Genomic DNA, 21,667 nt, shown 5'->3' with positions numbered 1-21,667 from the left:
AGGTCAGATGAACCTTGCCAGACAAACATAAACCGAAGAATCAATCCATACACCAATTTCAGTATTTGTGATACAAGCTTTGTCAAGAAAACTATCCTTGATCCTATCAAAGGAAGTGATAAACCTTGGAAGATATAGATTTCAAGTCTGTTTCATACCCAGTAGGGTTTGGATTGCTTTTCATGTCATCTTTATCCAAAAGATTTCATTTTGATATAAATGAAAGTATTCAGGTAGATCAAACATTCTGGAAATACTTCCCATGTCAGATTTCCTCTATCAAAATAATAGACAAAACTAGCATTTTATCCCAATGATTAATTTATAGCCATGTCTGCCATTTCCATTTAATGTCTCAAAACTTTTGGTGACATTTCTTGTGCCATCAATGAGGTATCGCTGAAATGCCTCAATGAATAAACATCTGAAACTTTGATAAAATTTACTTTATTCAAAAGATTCAACTTCCTATGTTTCATGTAATAAACAGTGATGGCCTAATATGAGAATAAGGTGCATTTTTTAACGTAGTCAGATTTATTTTAGAATGGTCTGTCTATGACTCTTTCAGTTCTGCTTTCATCTTTTCACCGTTGCATGTTGATGAAACTCAGGAAATAACATGTTTTCCTCTGTTAATAAAATCCTGGTCCTATATCTGTGAACTGTATCATGTTTTATAGTCCTCTGTATTGTCTAATTGAGAACATTCTGTGGTAACATATTCCAGTATCACTGATGATCCACTAAATATAACTTCTTCACTTAACAATGAGTCTAATGTTTTCTCCATAGGTAATAGTCTTCCACTCTCATGGTTAAATAATCTTAATTTCTGTAAAAAGTTATAAGATATATTTTAAATAAAATAAATAAGGTCACACACATGTTTAACCCCACCACATTTTTTCTGCCTGTAATTTAATGATCGTCTTTGGTTGGTGTCCATCATATTTGTTTTTCCTTACCCTGGTAATTGTTTTGTACATAAATCAGGCAATTTGGTTTTCTATTTTAATTTTTCTGCATTATGTCATGATGGGGCCTTTTGTTGATAATGCAGTATGGTTTTGCTCATTGTTGAAGGCTGTACACTGACCTATAGTTGCTTTTATCTACACCATTTGGACTCTTGTGGATAGCTATCTCAATGGCACACATCCTATTACTTTTATAGGAGGATTCACATATTCCTTAGCAACTTTTAAGGTAAGACATAATGATTTGAGCTGAGCCTGAATATTGAATAGCATCTGATATTTAAAAAAAAAATAAGATAAAATTTAAAATTAGATTTTGGTCCTCTTTTTCATAGGAGGAAGTAAGAAGTTTGTTTGTAAACCACTATAGCCTTTAGCAATTATCATTAAACAAGCTGTATTTTCATTTTGGCAAATTAAAGTGTCATGACTTCAACATACTTTTAACATTTAGAATTTCAGCACCCTATCCAAGTATTTATTAGCCAGCTACAATGTACATAAACCACCATGGAATTGAGGCCTCCCATTGTAAAATTTGATAATATGCCCCATTGGTTGTAAACATTAAGTAGGAATTCATGCACTAAACTGTGCTGTTTATTTTTGTACCTTTTCGCTTCCTGTGTTATTTTCATTTTTCATTTGAACAGAACTGGCAACAAAATCTATAATTCTACCAAAACTCCATGTCTGAAACATAATATTTTATCATTCTATAATAAGTCAAAAACTTAAAATTCCATACCCAATAAGTCTACTGGCAATGACTTACAAGAAAAAAAAATTAATGAAAATTTGGAATTACTTTATTCATGCTGTGTTCCAAAAGAACCAAAGGACTTTTAACAACTGTTCATATAGAATGACTTTTCGATGTCCTAAAATATAAAATGTATGATTTTCAAAGCTTAATTACATGTAGAATTTGAGGCACTTGAGAATAAACTAATATTTTCGGTAAAGAATTATGATTTGAAGGGGACATCTTAAAAATGCCCCAAACTGTCATTCTAAGATTCTTTCAAGACATAATAAATGGAGCTTTAGTTTTGTAGGTGTCTTTTAATTATTTTAATCTCAAGTCTGAATAAGGTTGTTATATAAATTTTGTAAAAAAATCCATAGAACTTCTTTATAATGATAAACAAGAGCTTAAATGAATTTTTCAAAACATGGACAATAATGATAATACAATCCAACAGAGACCTTTGAGAAGTACATAGGTTTTGCTGCAAGTGACAATGTTTTAGGTAGATATATCAATATATAAACTTTTTCAGTTTCTGGTGTGCCCTTCTCCCCAGTAGCTTTCATCTTCATTTTCATCAGAGCTACTTTAGCAGCAGTTTTACTTGCTTTCTTTGGTTTTTTACCATCTTGCTTTGATGGTTTTGATTCTGAAAAAAAACCAAGACAAATATAAATTTATTCTCATTTAATTCGATCTAACAATGACCCTACTATGCATACTATTAACAAGTATGTAAATCATTTGCATAGGCGGATCCAGGGGGGCCCAGGCCCCCCCCCCCCCCTTTCGTGGGAAAAATTTGGTTGATTATATAGGGAATCACTGAAGCATGACTGGAGCGGGCCCCCCCTTAGGTCAGTCAGCGGGCCCCCCCTTAGGTCAGTCAGCGGGCCCCCCTTAGGAAAAGTTCTGGATCCGCCACTGATTTGTCATGTCATTTTAAGCAGTATAAGTAAACTTTACATACTTTCATTCTTGGAGGTGGTCAAATTTCATTTTTATTTTTATCAAAATGCTTTAAAAATATTTCTGATGTTGAAACCGAAAAAACCCTAAGGGGAAGCTCAGGTTAATCAACAGCATGTTACATGCTCATAGCAAAATGTTTGACCAGGGCAACATTGAATTCAGTACTACCATAGGAACAATTGTGTCAAAGTTTTGTTCAGATTTGCCCAGCGATATTGAAACCCATTCTCATCTCCTTCATTTGTTTATAAAATTCATTCCTTCATTCCTAATTTTTTTCTGTGTTTCTGATCATGATGGTGTATATAAATTCTTATTGCCCATTATTCATCGACATACCAAGAATTTTCTGTACATGCAAAGCGGTTTGACATTTTTCCTCCTTTACTTCTAACTTTGTACACTTGTGTTCCTGAGGATGTCTGTGGCTACAATAATATTGAGGAGTTAATGCACATACTTTTCAATTGTCATATTACTGTAACAGAAACCAATCCCCATTTCCTTTCTCAATTTTATTGTGTCTATCTACAAAATGCATATATGTATATAAATTGATCACCTATAAGATAAGGCTAGGGGGGAAGGAATATTAGTTGAAATAAAAAAAAGTTTAAAGCTGCATATTCATCCAAGCCAGAAACTTTGACAAATGCATGTTTTGTCATATTATTTACATATTAAGAAATTAATTTGGTTGTAGTTTTTCTATCTTCAGTTGAATCATTTGAAATAAATAATTATATATACTTGTCATCTTATTAAAGACTATGAAACAATCTTGTATAATAAAGACATCTACTCTTCATTAGAGACAGTATTTTGACCTCTTGTCTTACCACATGTTGCTGGGAAACTGTGTTAGTAGTTTTTACCTGATTTATTTTTTATTCATAAATAGAACATACCTTAAACAGAAATTTAGATGACATTTCTCACATACAACTGGCAATAGCTCCCTTTTATCACAGTTATCATAAACACAATTATAACTTCTGACACCTTCATATTTCTTATTTGTGGATGTGGCAAATTCCTGAAAAATAAAACACAAAATGTGATACAATGTGTCAACATCATTCATTACTGATCATATATACTGGTAGTCTTCCAAACTTGAAATGTTCATACTGTAAATTCACAAATTATTGCGATTTTTTAAGAATGGACAAGAATTCTTGATTAATCACTGCGATTTCATGAAAATCTGTAAACAGATATTTGTACCTGATATCAGAATGCAAGTTCTTAATCTTTGCAAGACTACCCAATTCATATTATCTGCATTAATAAAAACATCATAATGATTTCTGAATCCACAGTATCTAAATCTAGCATTGCACAACGTCCTAAGCTACTATTCTTGGTCAGGTGAAGATGTTTATACACTAAATCAGTTAAACAATATACTGGTATTAAATGGCTGTGAAAAGAACCAAATACTAACAAGAGGGCAACACCTACATGCCTTTAACAACCTCAGGTAAAGTTGTATACCATCTTGCATGGGGATCCTGTTATTTATGTCAGGTTAGGGTATGTTTTGGTCAGGACTTTTAAAGTAAGCATAATTCTAGAACAGTAAAAATGACACCACCAAAATTCCATTTTGATCTGTGTTATATGGTAATAAGCATTGTGTAAGTTTCATAACATTTGGAAAAGGCAAATTCAAATTAGACAAAGAAAAGGGCATAACTAAAGAACAGTATAAGTATAGCCACTTGATTTTGAACTTGATCTGAATAATGTGGTAAGAAGCATTGTGTATAAGTTTCATAACATTTGGTAAAGGCAAAATAAAGTTAGAGAACAAAAACCAAGTTTGAGACGTATGTTTGGATAGACATACAGTCTGACAAGGGTAAAACTTAATGCCCGCTCCACTACAGAGGGGCATAAAAAACACAGACACTCAAATAATGACTAAATATTGATCCAATACCTATATGTCTACGTTTACAATTTTTAAGAACAATTATACACTTACTAAACTACAGGAATGTGTGTCAGGAAACTTGTGTTCTAAACTGAAAATAACAATGTAATTTTTTTTAAACAAATACATCAAGTTATTAATTGCAGGATTAAACGCCTTTCTAAAGGAATGCATTGGTATATAAACTGGACCAAGTCACTCATAAACTTTTAAAAGAACTTTTATAATGTTTTTTATTGACTTGGTCCAGTTTATACACCAATAAAATCCTTTGAAATGACGTTCAATCCTTTAATATAATTCTATAAACTGGAGATCCTCTCTAATCAATTCTCCCACCAGTAACCTCTATCACATGTAAATTGAATATTTGTGTCAGTGAGTAGGCCTGGCACATGAATATATACACATTTATATATTTTTTGGTTTAAACCAAAAAAAAAATGAACTCCATGAAATTTGCTTTCTGATAAAAAAAAATTAACAGTCAAATTATCTTATTATCATTCAAATGAATGTCTTGTGTTTTTTATCATGATTATGGAATTTACAATGAAGTTGAACATTCATGACATTGTTGAAGTGAAAATAAATATTTTTACACATCAAGCTGGTTTGTGTTATCATCGCCGCCAAAAGAACAACTAATCTATTGACTTCCTGGTGACTTACCAAAATAATTTTCGCTGTATATTTTAGATTTGTTGTGTAGTCATATCAATTCAGTCCAGTTCTAACAGACTTTAATTCAGGTTTGTTTTAAAGTGAAGATATTTTTTGAGGGAACCCTTTATAGCTTGCTGTTCGATATTAACCATGTTAACCAAGGCGCTGTATTTTCAAGTCTTTGACCTATAATGGTTTGTTTACTTTTACAAATTATGACTTTGATGGAGAGTTGTCTCATTGTCACTCTTACCACATCTTCTCATATATATATATATATATATCATAGTTTACTTTAAAGTACTTTTTTCAGATTAAAATGATAAGATATAAATGTAAAGAATAATAAAAAAAATGAAAAATAAAAACTTACCAAAAGGTTTTTGTACAATTGTCACAAACAAATGACAGGAAATCTAAAAAAAAAAAAAATCACAAGTTAATGAAGTTTAAATAAAAACTGATGAATTAAAAGCAAACTAAATATTATTGTTATATACATATACACATTCATAGATCTACAATCTGTTGATACATGTATCTTGGCATTGCAAGGACTGTTTATGATGTCTTTACACCAAATCCATTGGATGTTGGATGTGTACTGATTGATAATTTAGTCTGAGATGCATGAATTTTTTTATTAGTTGTTAGTGGCTTTCAACTAGCTGTTAATAACTGTGAGTACTTTCAGATCTGAACTTAGCGTCTTTTTGTTGTTGGGATGAACAAGTTAATAATTTTTATACAAGTGGATGTGGCAGTACTAGCCAAGTCGTCTTGTATTTGTAGTATTTGTATTTTTATCCATGTGATGAGTCAAGCCTTTCCAACTGATTTTTATAGTTTGTTCTTATGTTGTACTGTTACACCACTCTTCCACTGTCCCAGGTTAGGGGAGGGTTGGGATCACACTAACATGTTTAATCTTGCCACATTCTGTATGTATGTGCCTGTTTTAAGTCAGGGGTTTTCATTTGTTGATATGATACATATTTGTTTTTTGTTCATTTTTTGTACATTGTTGAAGGCCTTTAAATATGATAATGTTTGAGGATTTTCATTTTTAAAGGCAGTTTCTATCTATCATGTCCATATATAAAAAAAGAAGATGTGGTATGATTGCTTATGAGACAACTCTCCTCAAGAGACAAAATGACACAGAAATTAACAACTATAGGCATACCTGCCAACTTTTGAAAGTGCCCATGTTTTTGTGTGCGACAACAATTTCAAAGACAAAGGTTACAAATCTTTGTGATGTATTTTGCACGTGCTGTTTTGTGGACTAGAAAAAGTGTCATATTTGTATGATGAGCTTTCAAGCCTTTTTATCAAGTTTATTTGCATGATTCTAGTTATTATATCAGTAGAAAAGAGGAACATGTAGCTATAACCCCAGGATTTATTTTCATGTGTAAGGATATAACATGATTGTTCACATTTCCAATTTAAAATTATGCACAAAGAAGGACCTTTATCAGATTGGGAACAACACCTAGGGTAACCCCTCAATGAAAGGACATTAAAACCCACTTTTTAAACTACAAATGAGCACATATTCATACTATTTGAAGAAATCTTTCCCCAAAGAACTATACGGTACATCCTATGATCTACATGTATCTGGTATTATATCATGTATATGGTCAACACATGTACCAAGAATTTTGAAGTGTTCTTGGACTTTAACTTCTTTATTTTTCAAAATTTTCAAAAATTGGACCCCTCATTTAAAAAGTTGTTCCAAATATAAATCATAATGAACTTTTTCATTTTTAAGTAAAAAAATCTAAATTTTTCTATTCCATTTTGTACAATAGTAAAATGACCCCTTGCCTTAGGCTATTACTTAGGGATAGTCCCTCATTAAAGGGATATCCATCATGTGTGGGGGTTCCAGACCTGTTTGTTTGGAACTTGTGAAAAATAAAGAATAGTACATTGTACTTTAAATGATTTTGTAATTTAATTGAATACATAAATAACAGATGTTACAGTAAGTGTAATGTCAATAAATTAGTGAATAAACAACTATTTATTATCTTTATGGTAGTACTGCATTATTGAATTTTGCAAATAAGCCATGCTTTCATTCTTAATCTGTGTAAAAACCTCATTGAAGGAGAAAAATCACCTGCCATGTTCACGATTTCACAATTCTGACTAACACACAGATGAATACAACACAAGTTCATGTAGATTTTCACAAAATCGTGTTTTAGATGTTTTTTCACGATCCCAATCATGCAATCGTGACAAAGGGTGTAGTACATGCCTAAATCGTGAAAGTTGGCAGGTATGACTATAGGTTATAGGTCACCGTACCGCCTTCAACAATGAACAAAGCCCATACTGCATAGTCAGCTATAAAAGGCCCTAAAATGAAAATGAAAAATGTAAAACAATCCAAATGAGAAAACTAGTGGCCTAATCTATGTACAAAAAAATGAACACAATAAAAATAAGACTAGTACTAGTCCAAATAATTATGTCCTTGTAGGAAGGAATCCCAGGAAAAAAAAAAATAGCCAAGTGCCAGACGTCATAATTATTTGGACTAGACTAGTACATAAAATTATGTCCACTATATATATATATAGTTAATTGAGCTGATCTGTAACAATAACATCTCCATGCCTTATATATCATGTACTGTAGTACGCCGCAAGATTAAAACTGACGAGGAAAGGTAACACACGGCCACTGAAAGCTTTATTTTTGTAGAGCCCAGGTGGTCGTGTGGTCTAGCGGGACGGCTGCAGTGCAGGCGATTTGGTGTCACGATATCACAGTAGCATGGGTTCGAATCCCGGCAAGGGAAGAACAAAAAATTTGCGAAAGCAAATTTACAGATCTAACATTGTTGGGTTGATGTTTAGACGAGTTGTATATACATGTACATAATGTACACAGCCATGTATCAGCATCATTGATGGCGATCCGATGGATACATCTGTTGTAGAGTTGTCACTGACTCAGACGTACTTATGAATATAATTATTTTCTGTGACTGTATCTTGCATTAATTTGTAAGATCCTTTACTATAGATAATTGAGCTGATCTGTAACAATAACATCTCCATGCCTTATATATCATGTACTGTAGTACGCCGCTAGATTAAAACTGACGAGGAAAGGTATCCATTATAATTCCATTGTTTTCCAAGGAAGCCCTGTCATTCATTCCTCTTGGCCCATATCACAGGAAATTATGTTGTATTATTGGTAATTTGTTTTCTTCCCAATCATACTGATACATGAAAATTATACTTGCTACTGGATAATGCTGGATGTAAACAAAGAACAATCAACTTATAATGAGATTTTCTCAGTTTCTGGAGATATGTTTTAACATTTCATCATGGCTGCTGTTCTTTTTAAATCAGGAATATGTTACTTTTTTCTACGATCCATACCTAGTTGTTTACAAGTTTCAAATGAACAGTGGTTTCCAACGTTTGGGAACTCAGCCATAATGGGGAACGACACGAACGTGAGATGTTGAATATATTTTTCGCATTTATTTTTACAATAATATTCATTATCAAATTTTATTCAAGTAATTGTTACTTTCAAATGTGTTTTTCTTAATAATAAGAATCATATTTATGTTAGGTATAATCCGAAAATATTCTCGTTGCTTGGACAATTTTGTAAACAATATGGCGGCATAAACAAAAAGCAGGTGCCCGTTTGGATTGGGAAGAATTAGTATTTCTAAAAATGGCTCTAGTTAAAGTTGAAAAAAGTATTTCAAAGCCAGGATGGGTTGCTCATTTTGGAAAGAAACCCAAAGATAGTAAGAAATATGCTTTTAAAAAAATATATATATTTTCAAATGAAAATAAAATTGAATATATAATTTATAATAATATATATATATAAACTAGATCAACTCCAAAATGTTTTTTAATTCACTGTATATATAATGTATTGCACAATTTCTTATCAATTAATACTTATTTCTTGTCAAAATTTTAAATGCGCATTCAAAAATGGCAAAATAATCAACTTATTGATGGTGGCCGCCTATCGGTAGAAGTAGAAGTATATGGTTAGATCATACATGTATGTTTTTGTACCTCATATGACTTCATGCACCTTTTCAATGGAAATTGTGACTTCATATGTGACAGGATTGCTTCCCTTTAATAGTATATGTGGTAGATACATTTTACTTAGTCAGCCATAAGCGGTTGCCTTAACTCAGTCGGTTTACACGCTGCCACAGAGGTCTGGGGATTCAGACACAAATGAAGATTAGCAATTTTGTAATGAAATCATGCTCCCCTGTTACATTGGTGCCTGACTTAAAAATCCATAATGGTTAGAGAAAAATTATAGCTAGGGTATACAGTGTGTGAGAGTCATAATGGTATACTGACTTTTGAGGTGGGGGAGGGGGGCTGAATTGTGACAGGATTGCTCCCCTTTGTATCAGTGCTTCTCCTTTTTTTTTATGAATTTTGTCCCTTATAAATGTAATTTCTAAAGAAAACTGTATTGTACATGCTCTAAAGTGCACAATATATACCAGATACAATGTATTTATGGAATTTATATTAAAGGTTTATACATACAGTTATACCTACATTGTCTAGGACATATTCAAAAATGAAGTGCTGATCAATGAATTTTAAAAGAGTCATGCCCCTTGGAAATGTAAATTAAATAGAATATTGCATTTTAGTACCATTGTAGTACAAAAATGTATTTCCATAGGCTACACAAAAATACAGTGAAATTATACTACACTATAAATTTGTTTTTAAACATTGCTTTCTTTTCTTTTCAATTTAGCACACAAGCATGAAGATATTCCTGCTCCAACAATTGATTATGAAAAGTTAAAAATGTTATGTGGAATTGAAGGATTGAAGGGAAGGTAATAATCATTAAACAAGAAAGAGAACTCTCTAGCTGGTATTTGATAGTTGAAGACGTGTTATCTACGATATTGTATAATTATATATATTTAATACAGAATCAATTTAAAAAGAACTTTATAAATACAATTGTCTCTGTTCACATTCTCAGACAAATCACATTATCCCTTTTATGAGCAAGAAGAGTAACAGTAGTCAATGCGTAATCAGCATTCCACATTTTAATCTGTCCTGACCTATTGATTTTGACAGAAAGGGTGCAGATGTGATTCTCAACAATTTTTATTCCCCATCTTGATATAAAGCATCTTACACATTTCATGAAATTTTCATATTTTTTTTTTCTTTTTCTTAGATATCATGGTTCACCTAACACAGAAATGTGATAGTGTTAGTTGAGTATATCATGTCCTATGGGTACATATTCTTGTTACTTCAATATGTTATTGTTATGTTAAATCAGTTTGTTTTTGTACTTTTGTTATTGTTGTGCTAAGTTTAAGAGTATGATGTCAAGGACATGTGATACATAATGGAAGTAATTTAATAAAGTATTTGCACAATATCAAAAGACAGTCGAAAGCAGGATAAGAGACAATATTACACTGCTTGTGTACAAGTAATTTTCCTGTGCAGATTTTTATAGTATGTTCTTTTATGCTTTTTTTATTTGTATCGTAATTATGCCATTACATATATACTGTGTTCAATGTATTTCAGAGAGGATGAGAAAAGCTCTGAAGAAGCACATGAAACCTTTATGACAAATTACAAAGAAATTTTTGCCAAACCACCAAGCAAAAGAATTTTTCATGCACAGTCCAAAAAAAGGTAAACTTTAATAGTCCTGTTGAAATTCATCTACCTCATTAGTAAACACAGCATGATTTATTCATTAAAAATTTTAGTGTACACACTTTTGTTGTAGATCAATTGTTGACCTGAAGATTTTTTTGATCATATAATTTCTATCTCATGAAATATATTCCACATCTAATTAGTATATTTAATATTCACATAAAAACAAGGGGAGATATCCTAATATTTTTATATCAAAACATTATATAAATATTATGACAAATATTAATGTTGTTCCTGTGTTTATGTTCTACTTAAATCAACTATAGTATTTGATATGGAAAATTCAAACTTTCGACATACTTCAGTCTCAAAAAGAAATCATAGTTTTAAGATGCAAAAAATCCTTAATAAACAAAGATTAAAGAAAGTTCTTAATAAATATTGTCAAATACAAACCAAAATAAAAAGAAAACTGTGAACTAAGTACACAATACATGTCTCTTGATTCAGGTACTGAAACTGTAAAAGTGATTTCTCTTCCAGGATGTATATAAAAATAAATAGCAGTATATTGTAACAGATTAGCGTGAATATATTTGCCAACTTTTCTTGTTTTTTGTAGTGTAGACAAGTTTTCATCACAGATGAGTATTACCCACAATGCAACAGGTAAGCTGATTATATATAAGCATATTATATAAACCATATGAGAAGAAATGCAAATAATATAATTAAAGATATTGAAGGGAGATAATCATTTGTTTTTTTTTCTCTCAAATATTAAATGTATAATTCATAGAAGCAATGTTTCTGAAACCATTTAAACAATGAACTTTACAGAGCACATTGTAAATATAACTTTCATCAAACACCGTCATGAACTGAACTAATGATTTTTTATTTTCATAGGTTAAAAATCTGCTGAAAAATGAAATTTTTGTGTAACAGGGAAAATTGTAAGGAATATATGTTTCTTTTTCATGAATATGTCAAAAGATATCTATGATATTATTTTGTTAAAATGCAATCAGCAAAATAAACTGAATCTGTTTTTTACAGGAAAGAAAACAGATGATTTAAAAGCTGTAAGAGACAAGAAGAATTATCCAATAGATGAGATAACACATGACATCAGGGATTATCTCCCTTTGTTGCACAAGGAAAGGAAAAGTGAACATCCCGAGGCTGTCAGAGCTGATAATTTAAATACTCTAAGAAAACTTCTCAGGAAATTGTAAGTATTTCAAATACATGGATTAAAAAGAAAATCAATATTTACTCATTTTGTTGTAATACAGTTTATAAATCAGACACTGCTTTAAATGTACTATTCTAAGATTTTATTAAATTTTAAACAGTTGTATTATGCATACAGTTCTGTATATTTATATTAGTATGAGAAAATGTTGAAAGCTCTTTCAGAGTGGTTACTAAAAATAAACAAAAATATTTTTTATTTTATTTTAAAATTGTACTATACATATATGTATATTATCATTTTTTATTTAAAGTAAATTATCCATGAAAACCTTTCTGTAAAAATATACAACCTAACTCCCAACATTTTGCACAGAATTTGTTACTATGCATTTATCAATTCCATAATATTATTTTGTTTTCAGACCATTTGAAAGGACTGCCTCAGACAATGACAAAATGTTTTCAATTTTCAAAACATTTAGATTTTTCAATGACAATGTTCCAGATAATATTCTTAAGGAACTGTGTGTTGTGGCTTTATTTGAGCAGTGGAAAGATACAGATTTTACAGGTAATGGAGTCATCAGTATTTATATTTTATTATATAATTAGAAGTAAATACAAGCAAATTGTATTTGTAAAACAGTCAATTACTATTTGCTGTATGAGCCAATTGCAGAGCTTTTGTGATTTTATTGATGTCTCTGATTGATGCAGGTGTGATATTTAAAAAGCTGATATTATCTTTATAAAAATAAGAAAATGTGATATGATTGCCAATGAGACGACTCTCCAACCGAGACCAAATAAGGTAGAAGTTAACAACTATTTGTCTATGTATATGTAAATAAAATAAATAAAGGGTAAGCATCAACCAGGCAACAAAAATGTAATAAAATACAGAGGTCAACATATTTTCTTTAAAAACTAACAAGAATATTCATATGTCAGGCAGCTCAGGCTCTAGATTGATAAAAGTCTAGATTAATTATGAGGGTCTATTATAATCTAGAAAGGATTTACAGAAAAGAGAAAAACAAGAATGTGTCCCAAGTACACAGATGCCCCATCCATTCTATCATTTTCTATGTTTAGTGGACCATGAAAATGGGATAAAATCTCTAATTATTTGGGCATTAAAATTAGAAAGTTCATATCATAGGTAACATGTTTACTAAATTTCAAGTTGATTGGAACTTCAACTAGTACTTCATCAAAAACTACCTTGACCAAAAACTTTAACCTAAAGCGGCACAGATGGACGGACAGATGGAAGAATGAACGGATGGACAGACAGATGGACGGACACACAGACCAGAAAACATAATGCCCATAAATGTGGCATAAAAAAGGCCCTTATAAAAGGAACAGAGAATAATGGACAAACAATTAAGGAATGTACGTGTTGTAAAGAGTTATAAAGTATATTATGATACAAGGACTAATCAAAATTTACAAATCTGTATCTGTTGGTGTTGACTATAATTGTATTCTTTCATTTCAGTATTTGGTAGAAATGGTTTATATATGGTGTTAAAAGGTTCAGTACGACCTTTGACCTACCCTCATTTGAATACCCCAGACAACATTGTAGATTCCAGATCACCAACCCCATTACTTACAGAGGAATCTAAAGATGTTGTAAGTACTTCATAGGACAAACAAATAATGTAAAATATACTCTTACTTGACTATCCATGCCAGTCTGTCAGGTTTGGCTCGTATCTTGTTTATGATACATTTTGTTCAACGGTGTAATTTTTGGTGCATGATGATAAAATTTTATATGTTAAAAAAAATAAACTGATTTTATCAGATTATGTTAAATTTTTTCCAAAAATAACGGTAATGATAATTATTTGACAATTTTAATCAATTTGACGCTAATGGTAGCCTAAACGACCCTTTGTCGCCTGACAGCAATGAGTATTCCTACCCTAGTAAATGTAGTGTATCCCAAACTCTGTCTGACCGACAAAATGCCAGACAAAAAAATCATTAAGTCAAACATAAAATTTTAGATTGTTTAGGTGAAAATATAGAAGAAAAAATCAAATTTCTTTTTCGGTCACACAAACCCTAAAACAGTTTGGCACAGACTGTAAATGAATGGAACATTGCAGACCTTAAAGAAATTATACAGTCTTCAACAAATTGCCAAGTATTACAAACATTGTATAAATATATGGCTTTATAAATACATCAAATGTTTAATAATTCTTCCTGTTTGTTTCAATTATTTCAAATTTTTCAGTTACAACCAGGTGATTTCTTTGGTACATTAGATAAAGTTGAAAGAAAACCGGGTTCAAGGTAAGTCATATTTTTGTATGCCCCCGTAGTAGCCTCAAATGTGATGGCAAGTGAAAAATGAGAACTGTTTATTTGAATTTCTATATAAAAACCTTGAAAAAGAAGTGCCATTGATCTTCATAACATTGAATACAAATAAGACATTTATTTTTATTTCAAAACACAAATATTATATTGGTGTATGGTACATTAAGTATAGTGTCCCATATTATTTTCAGATAATATTATGTATGTATGTACTAAAGAAAAACATTTATATTTCTTTTAGGATTTTCAGTGTAGAAACCGTAGAGCCAAACTGTGAATTCTTGAAAATTTTATCAACAGATTATACTAAAGTTATAACAGTAAGTTTTATTTAAGACATAAGCTAACCAATGACTAAATTTAGCCATAGTTTTTAGCAACCCAGTCCTGAGATCTAGAACTAACTGTATTAAAATGGTATATCATAGAATAAGTTTGTTTACAATTAGATCCCTTATAGAGCTTTTGACAACACATTTACTATAGTCATATTAATTCATAAATATCTTATTATATTCAAAAAAAGAGAAATAGGAACTACTTAGCATTTTGGTCGGGTTGTTGTCTCTAAGACAAGTTCCCCATTTCCATTCAAAATTTGCAATATGCACTAGCCCTTTCTGTGTGAGATAAAGTTTGTCATAAACTTGTCAACGGTCATGGTATCATTGCCATTGAGCCTCTGTTTTAGGCTCCTGGACTTTATGTTGCTGACCAAGATTAAAATAAAATGCTTACTAAATGTATGTGATTGTAAAATGAATATGAATACAAATATATGCATATTTTACTACCAGAAACAAATAATTATAGATCTATGTGAGTGATACATGTATAAACTTTATTATGGTTGCCAAACAGTTGTCAGAATAAGCTAATTTTCTTGTTGAGGGTTAGGCACTATTTTGCACCGACATATTTAGTTTTGAGCAAATGAAACACCTTTGATAAAGACTTTTGAGTCTTTAGACATTTGTCTTGTATATGATTCTGTTTCATCTCCTGAACATTTAAGAATATACATTCTTTTTTTTCAGCAAATAGATACTAGAGGTAATGCTGAGAAGAAGAATTTGTTGTTAACATGTGGTAGATTCCAAGGCTGGTCAGACCAGACCATCGTCCAAGTGGCCAAATTAATTGAATGGGTCTCATTCCCTCCAAATACAAGTAAGTATTACCTTAGAGGTCAATTCTCTTGCAAATTTTTCAGTATTCTTTATGTTTTATTAGCTGTTTCTTCTGATTTGGATGACAGTACTAAAGAATTTAACTGAAAAGTCTTTGCTTTCTCTTTTCTGATATATTGGTTTTTTAATTTGTACAATTTCTGTTTCAGTTTTAGTGAGTGAAGGTTATAAAGCCCCTTATATTGGTTTTATTAAGTCTGGAGAGTGCCATGTTTTACGTCAAGTGGAAGTTATGAAAGGAAAAGCTGGTCACAAGGTAAGATTTTATTAAGTTTAATAAGTGATTTGTAATGCTTAATATAAGCATAATGTATATATGTTCCAGACCGTATGAGTATTTGGACCGTACGCGTACGGTCTGGACCGTATGCGTACTTTTTCAAAATACGTATACGGTCGGACCGTACGCGTACGGTCGGACTAATATTAAGAAGTTGGTCAAGTTTATTAGATACAAATGTATATAACAGATCAACATAACTTATATCTCAAATTAATATAAAAAGTTCAATAGTAATTGAAATAAAAACTTAATATTTTAACTATTTAAAAAAAACACGCTTATTTAATCTGTTAATCTCCTGAATTTAGCATGTCAGTAATTCATTAATTGCAGCCCAGTATGCTCATTGAAATTGAAGTTATCGGAAGTAAACATAATGTGGGAGGACAATTGTCATAGAATATTTAGGAACTTTACAAATAAAATGCATGTGCAAAGGAACATGCATGAACAAAACATGTTAATGTTAAAAAAAAAGTATGACGTTCCTTGTGGTAGCAAGACTAGTGTCACCTTGGGCCAGAGTAACAAAATAGGATTCAGATATACAATTAAACAAATATTTAATGTCAATTGTTCGCTTATTCACTTCATCCATCTATTTGTAATAATAACAATTTGTATAACTAAAAATAAAGATTTTGATAAATATTTGTTTTTAACCCATATGATCTCAAAACATGTCTGGTCAGCTGGACCGTACGCGTATACTCATACGGTCCGACCGTACGCGTATGGTCGGACCGTACGAGTATACGTATACGGTCCGGACCGTACGCGTACGGTCCAAATACTCATATGGTCTGGAACATATATACTCTTTGAGGAAAAACAATTTTTTTTCAAAAAAAGTTATTACAAAAAGAAAAACATTGCATATTTGGTAAAATTGAAGTGGGTCTCGTTGGGGTCTAAGCGTGATGCGGGATTGCTGATTTTTTGTAAGCCTGACACGTGAAAGTCAAATTATTGTGCCCTGGAAATGGGAAATGAAGTCTAGCGGGCCACAGGAAATTACAAAAAAATGAGAATTGCTTATGTAAGCAGGATACGGGAATCTGACAAAAAAGCAAGCGGGATCCTGGATCAGAACCCCCCCAATGAGACACCCATCGAATGTTTATAAATATTTTTAGTATTTTGCATGTAGTCACAAAAGAAAACAATCTATTATTAAAGTAATTACCAATATCTGAAATATATTTTCAAATTATAAAAATGATAAATTGTGAAAATGATAAAATATAAGTGGTGAATATCCAAGAACAATCACTATACCACACATACTGTGAAGTAATTTATAACCTCAATAAAATTCTACGGTTTCAAAGACATATGAAAAAGAAAAAGAGACAACTCTCCACAAGAGACCAAATGACACAGAAATTAACAGCTTTAGGTCTACGGCTACAACAATGAATAAAGCCCATACCATATAGTCAGCTATAAAAGGACCAGAAATTACAAATGCTAAACAGTTCAAACAAGAAAACTAACTATAACTTGTTTGTATGTTTTTTTTCAAGCTTCCCATGTCCCATACAATTTTCCTCCTTTAAAATCAAATTGATGCAACTGCATATTTCAAGAGTTTTTCTTAATTAAGAAATTTGCAAAATAAAATCTGTCACAAAAATTTTATTGCATTTACAGTAACAGCTACAATTGGCAATTTTTTTTAAACTCATTTGTTCTTATTTTACATTTTTAAAAGACTCAAGCTTCTTACTTCTTATAATTGTTCAATATTTCAGGAGAAGAAAATGAAGCATGTAGTTATGGGAAGATTAACAGTATCACAATCGTTTGGTGAAATCAGTGTACTAAAGGATGAACCAATTACCTGTTCTATAGTTACAGCAACAAATGTATCATTAGGAATAATAAAACCAGAGAGAATCCAAGGTAAGGGAGAGAACTGATGCAAATGTATTGGCTATAGACCACAAATAATTTCACCTATTTGTTCCTTATAATGTTTTGTCCCATTAAAAAGATCCAACGTGAGGTATCTGCAAATTATTCAGTGTATGCAATGTTTTGTACAAGTACCAACATTTATCAAAAATTTAGAAAAATGACAGTGACACCCTTAATAAATAATGTAATTACTGGTATGGGAAAGTCAAGAACGGTTTTGAAACTAAATATAACCTTTTTGCACCTGAACAGTGAACATAAAACATCAAAAAAATGTATCTCAAATCTCTTTTTTCATTTCAATTTAGTTTGTTTTGTATTTATAATCATGGGGATATTTGATAAACAAAAGAACAGAAAAATCTAAAATGCGAGAACTGTTTTCCTGTAAAGTAGTTTTGTAAAGTTTTAATCAGTTTCTTGTTTCCTTTCAGAACTAGATGATGTCACAATACAGTTGTTCACACAATCAAATGAACCAACATTTAACAGTTTTAGTAAGGTAAGTGTGTTGTTTTTGATGATAATTAGGATGGATTGAGGACCGTTTGATGTCCAGCGACAGATTAAATGCATATTCAGAATGAGAACATAATGGGATTAAATTTAACCTTATTTTGTTATTGATTGTCATGAAGAGTCAGATTTTTTCCGCGCTAGTTCACACAGTAAAAGTATGCAGGAAGACATGTCACGGTCACCCTACCTAGACAGATTATCTTAAATCCAAGTTGACCATTCTTTGCACTTTCTCCTAAATGTAACTTAGAAGGTAATACTATTTTCAAGGGATAGTTTTGGCCCAGCTTGAGTTTGAGCCCACAACCACCAAAATTCTTTTAAGTAAATTTGTTTTGCCACACATATAGTATGTACTGTATCATTTTGATTATGCTATAGAAAAAGTTCAAAATGTTTTATTTATTATATTTTCAACTTTTGGTATATATTTAATGTTGCATATTTGGTCTCAGTTGTAGTATCATCTTGATTATTCTTAAGAAAATGTTCTTAAAGGGGCTCCTTGGTATAAATCAAAAAAAATTTCTAATATAGGATTTCGCTATATTTTTTTTATAAATGAACTTTATAATATACTTAAAAGAAAATGAAATAAAAAAATGGGGTCACCGTTCATTTAAGCTCGCAATCTGTCTCCGGAAGAAGCATACATTTTTGTTAATGTTCTTTTTTTTGTTGAACTAATAGGAGAAATAAAGTTATATCGAAATAAAAAAGTAACCTAATTACAGAAATGGCTCAAATTTTACAATTATTTAGTTTATGTACAGCTTATATGAAAACAATACTAAAAAATATAGGTCACCGATGAGTTAAAAAAAATATTTCAAATTTAATGCCAAAAAATGGCATTTTTGCATCAAAGGGAGATAATTTGGAGCTTTTTTCAATGATATAAACATTTTAAAAGTCATCTGGGGGCAAACCGAATCGATTTTTTTACCATATCATAAAGTAATAACTAATAGTGAAATGAAAAAATAAAGGTTCAATTTTTTGCTGAAATTTTTGTACCCACAAGCCACCTTAATGTTAATTTTCTATCATAAAAAAAAATAATAATTCCTATTTGTTATGTATAAACTTCGTGAATGATCTCCCTTTAAACTTATATTTTACAGGATGAAATTAAAGATGAATACATGAATTATATCCCTTTATTACTATATTGACAGGATGAAATTCAAGATGAATACATGCATTATATCCCTTTATAACTATATTTACAGAATAAAATTCAAGATGAACACATTATTATCTCCCTTTATTACTTTATTTACAGGATGAAATTCAAGATGAATACATGAATCAAGAACTTAAACAACAGTGGAATGAGTTTAAACATAGTGTTGTTGTAGATGTTATAAATTCTAAAGGAATTAGACCTGGATATGGAAAATGGGCAAAATATTAACAGAAACATATCACATTGACCATAAAGAGAAACAAGATTGTTACAAAACTTGTGTTGTGATAAATCTTTATTGTAATCTCTTTATAGATGCCATGACCTTCTACAGTTGGCCAAATCATTGAATTATCATCCATTTTCAAAGACTTCTATCATTTAGTTCCAGTTTTCTTTTTATCAGATATTTGAGGTAGTTTGCTGGTCTTTAAGGTTTTTGATAGGATAACATTTTCTCTAGATAAATGGGAAGACAAACAATTAAATTTGTTTACTTCTTATGCAATAAAGCAATTTGAATGGCACCAAAACATATCTCCTAATGACAGTCAGCCACAGGAAAAGTGACTGAATACTGAGGATTCATTTATTTTTAATACATATCAATTACATTGATTGAAGGAAAGTTGCATTTTTGTATACATCTGATTTCGTGGTTTTAACAAAGTCTGCATACCAGCATATATAAAATTTGTAATTTTTTGAACATTTAAAATCAGGTTCGCCAAGAACATTGAATTCAACGAATGATAATGAATCCACAGTAAGCTAAAAACAGAGAACAATAGTTATAGTTGTTGTCATACTTGGAAATATCAATTTTAATATACTGTTTGTAATAATCTTTTAATCAAATATCATACGTATCATTTTTATGCTATTATCTTTATTTAAGATTGGCATATACATTTGTATTTTGTGTTTACATCTATTTTTATTTTATAAACTTGTAATTTTTTTTTCATCAAACTGTAAAATTATAAGGTACATGATTCATATTAAGATTCTGTGATACTATAGAACTCACATTTTATAGCCATATTGTTTTCTATTTGTATATTGATATATATTTATACAATTGTGTGTAAATGTTGTTTTAAATGTCAGCATTTAGCATTTAAAGGTTGGTAATAAATGATGTTTTAATATTTTACTTGACTATTGTCAATTATTTTTGTCTCGCCTGTGATGAAAGTGTCAGAATGCAAGACATAGGGATGACAATCTGCGGGGGCAGCATAAACTAATTGTATAAAGTTTCACATGTAAGAAGTTTACAAAACATCAATATATATAATAAGAAGGTTAAATATGTGTATGCTTCATACCTTGGGGGTAGATACCATATGTTAAGGAGTTTCTGTCTGTCATATGGCCCGAGACCACAATTAATTCCTCTATCAGTTCTTTATAACGTTTTGTTATTAAAAAAAAAATATTGTTGTCTTTTGTGTGTGTAATGTACAGTACAAGTCCAAAAACATATCAAAGTTTAAGAAAAATTGCATGTTAACATCTTACAAATTTAGCCAATACACATGCATACCCCTATAGGCAAGTCAAGAGATGTTCCAAAAAAGTGTAAATATTACCTTTTTGCACCTGGCTTAATCACTCTTTCCATATCAAAATCAGTTAAATTAAAACATCCAAAAGTTTATTTCAGTTCTCTTCTTTCATTTCAACCACAAAAAAACTAAGAAATGAGTGAGGAAGGGAAAGAAAAAAATAAATAAAAAATACACTATAATTAAAGGAAAAACGAAAAACACACATTAACCACATGTGGTCTTGGGCCATTTGTCCATTGTCCTTGATGCACTCTCTTGGTACAGTGACTGCTTCTTTAAAGTTTTTGTGAAGAACAATAACTGTGTTCTCGGACCTAATATGATAGGGCTGCTATATTCGGTGTTTGAAATAATTATAAGATGCACTGTTTTCTGCTCTTTGGTTAAGTTGTTGTTTCTTAGACAGATTCCCTATTTTCTTTCTCAATTTACTGGCAGAATAGCACCTTCCATC

General features: G+C 30.8%; 2 protein-coding genes across 2 annotated transcripts; one reads left to right on the top strand and one right to left on the bottom strand.

The window, feature by feature from the left end:
* Window positions 1-431: 431 nt before the first annotated feature.
* Window positions 432-8,809, bottom strand: LOC143079109 (AN1-type zinc finger protein 1-like). Its single transcript, XM_076254288.1, has 8 exons — window positions 8,728-8,809; window positions 5,682-5,724; window positions 4,694-4,733; window positions 3,612-3,739; window positions 3,043-3,131; window positions 2,190-2,380; window positions 1,593-1,673; window positions 432-835 (listed from the first exon to the last, which is right to left on the bottom strand). Exons 1-8 carry the CDS (start codon window positions 8,783-8,785, stop codon window positions 671-673), a joined length of 795 nt encoding a protein of 264 aa, XP_076110403.1. The 5' UTR covers window positions 8,786-8,809; the 3' UTR covers window positions 432-670.
* A 144-nt stretch (window positions 8,810-8,953) lies between these two features.
* On the top strand, window positions 8,954-20,795 carry LOC143079108 (cyclic nucleotide-binding domain-containing protein 1-like). Its single transcript, XM_076254287.1, has 14 exons — window positions 8,954-9,110; window positions 10,112-10,196; window positions 10,918-11,028; window positions 11,621-11,667; window positions 12,058-12,232; window positions 12,621-12,769; window positions 13,703-13,839; window positions 14,453-14,511; window positions 14,780-14,858; window positions 15,576-15,708; window positions 15,878-15,984; window positions 17,766-17,916; window positions 18,366-18,433; window positions 19,736-20,795. The coding sequence occupies exons 1-14, from the start codon at window positions 9,035-9,037 to the stop codon at window positions 19,865-19,867; spliced, it is 1,509 nt and encodes a 502-aa protein (XP_076110402.1). The 5' UTR covers window positions 8,954-9,034; the 3' UTR covers window positions 19,868-20,795.
* Window positions 20,796-21,667: the final 872 nt, after the last annotated feature.

Source organism: Mytilus galloprovincialis, chromosome 6, assembly GCF_965363235.1.
Source record: "Mytilus galloprovincialis chromosome 6, xbMytGall1.hap1.1, whole genome shotgun sequence".
NCBI classification, from domain to species: domain Eukaryota; kingdom Metazoa; phylum Mollusca; class Bivalvia; order Mytilida; family Mytilidae; genus Mytilus; species Mytilus galloprovincialis.
This window is presented reverse-complemented; position numbering and strand designations above follow the sequence as displayed.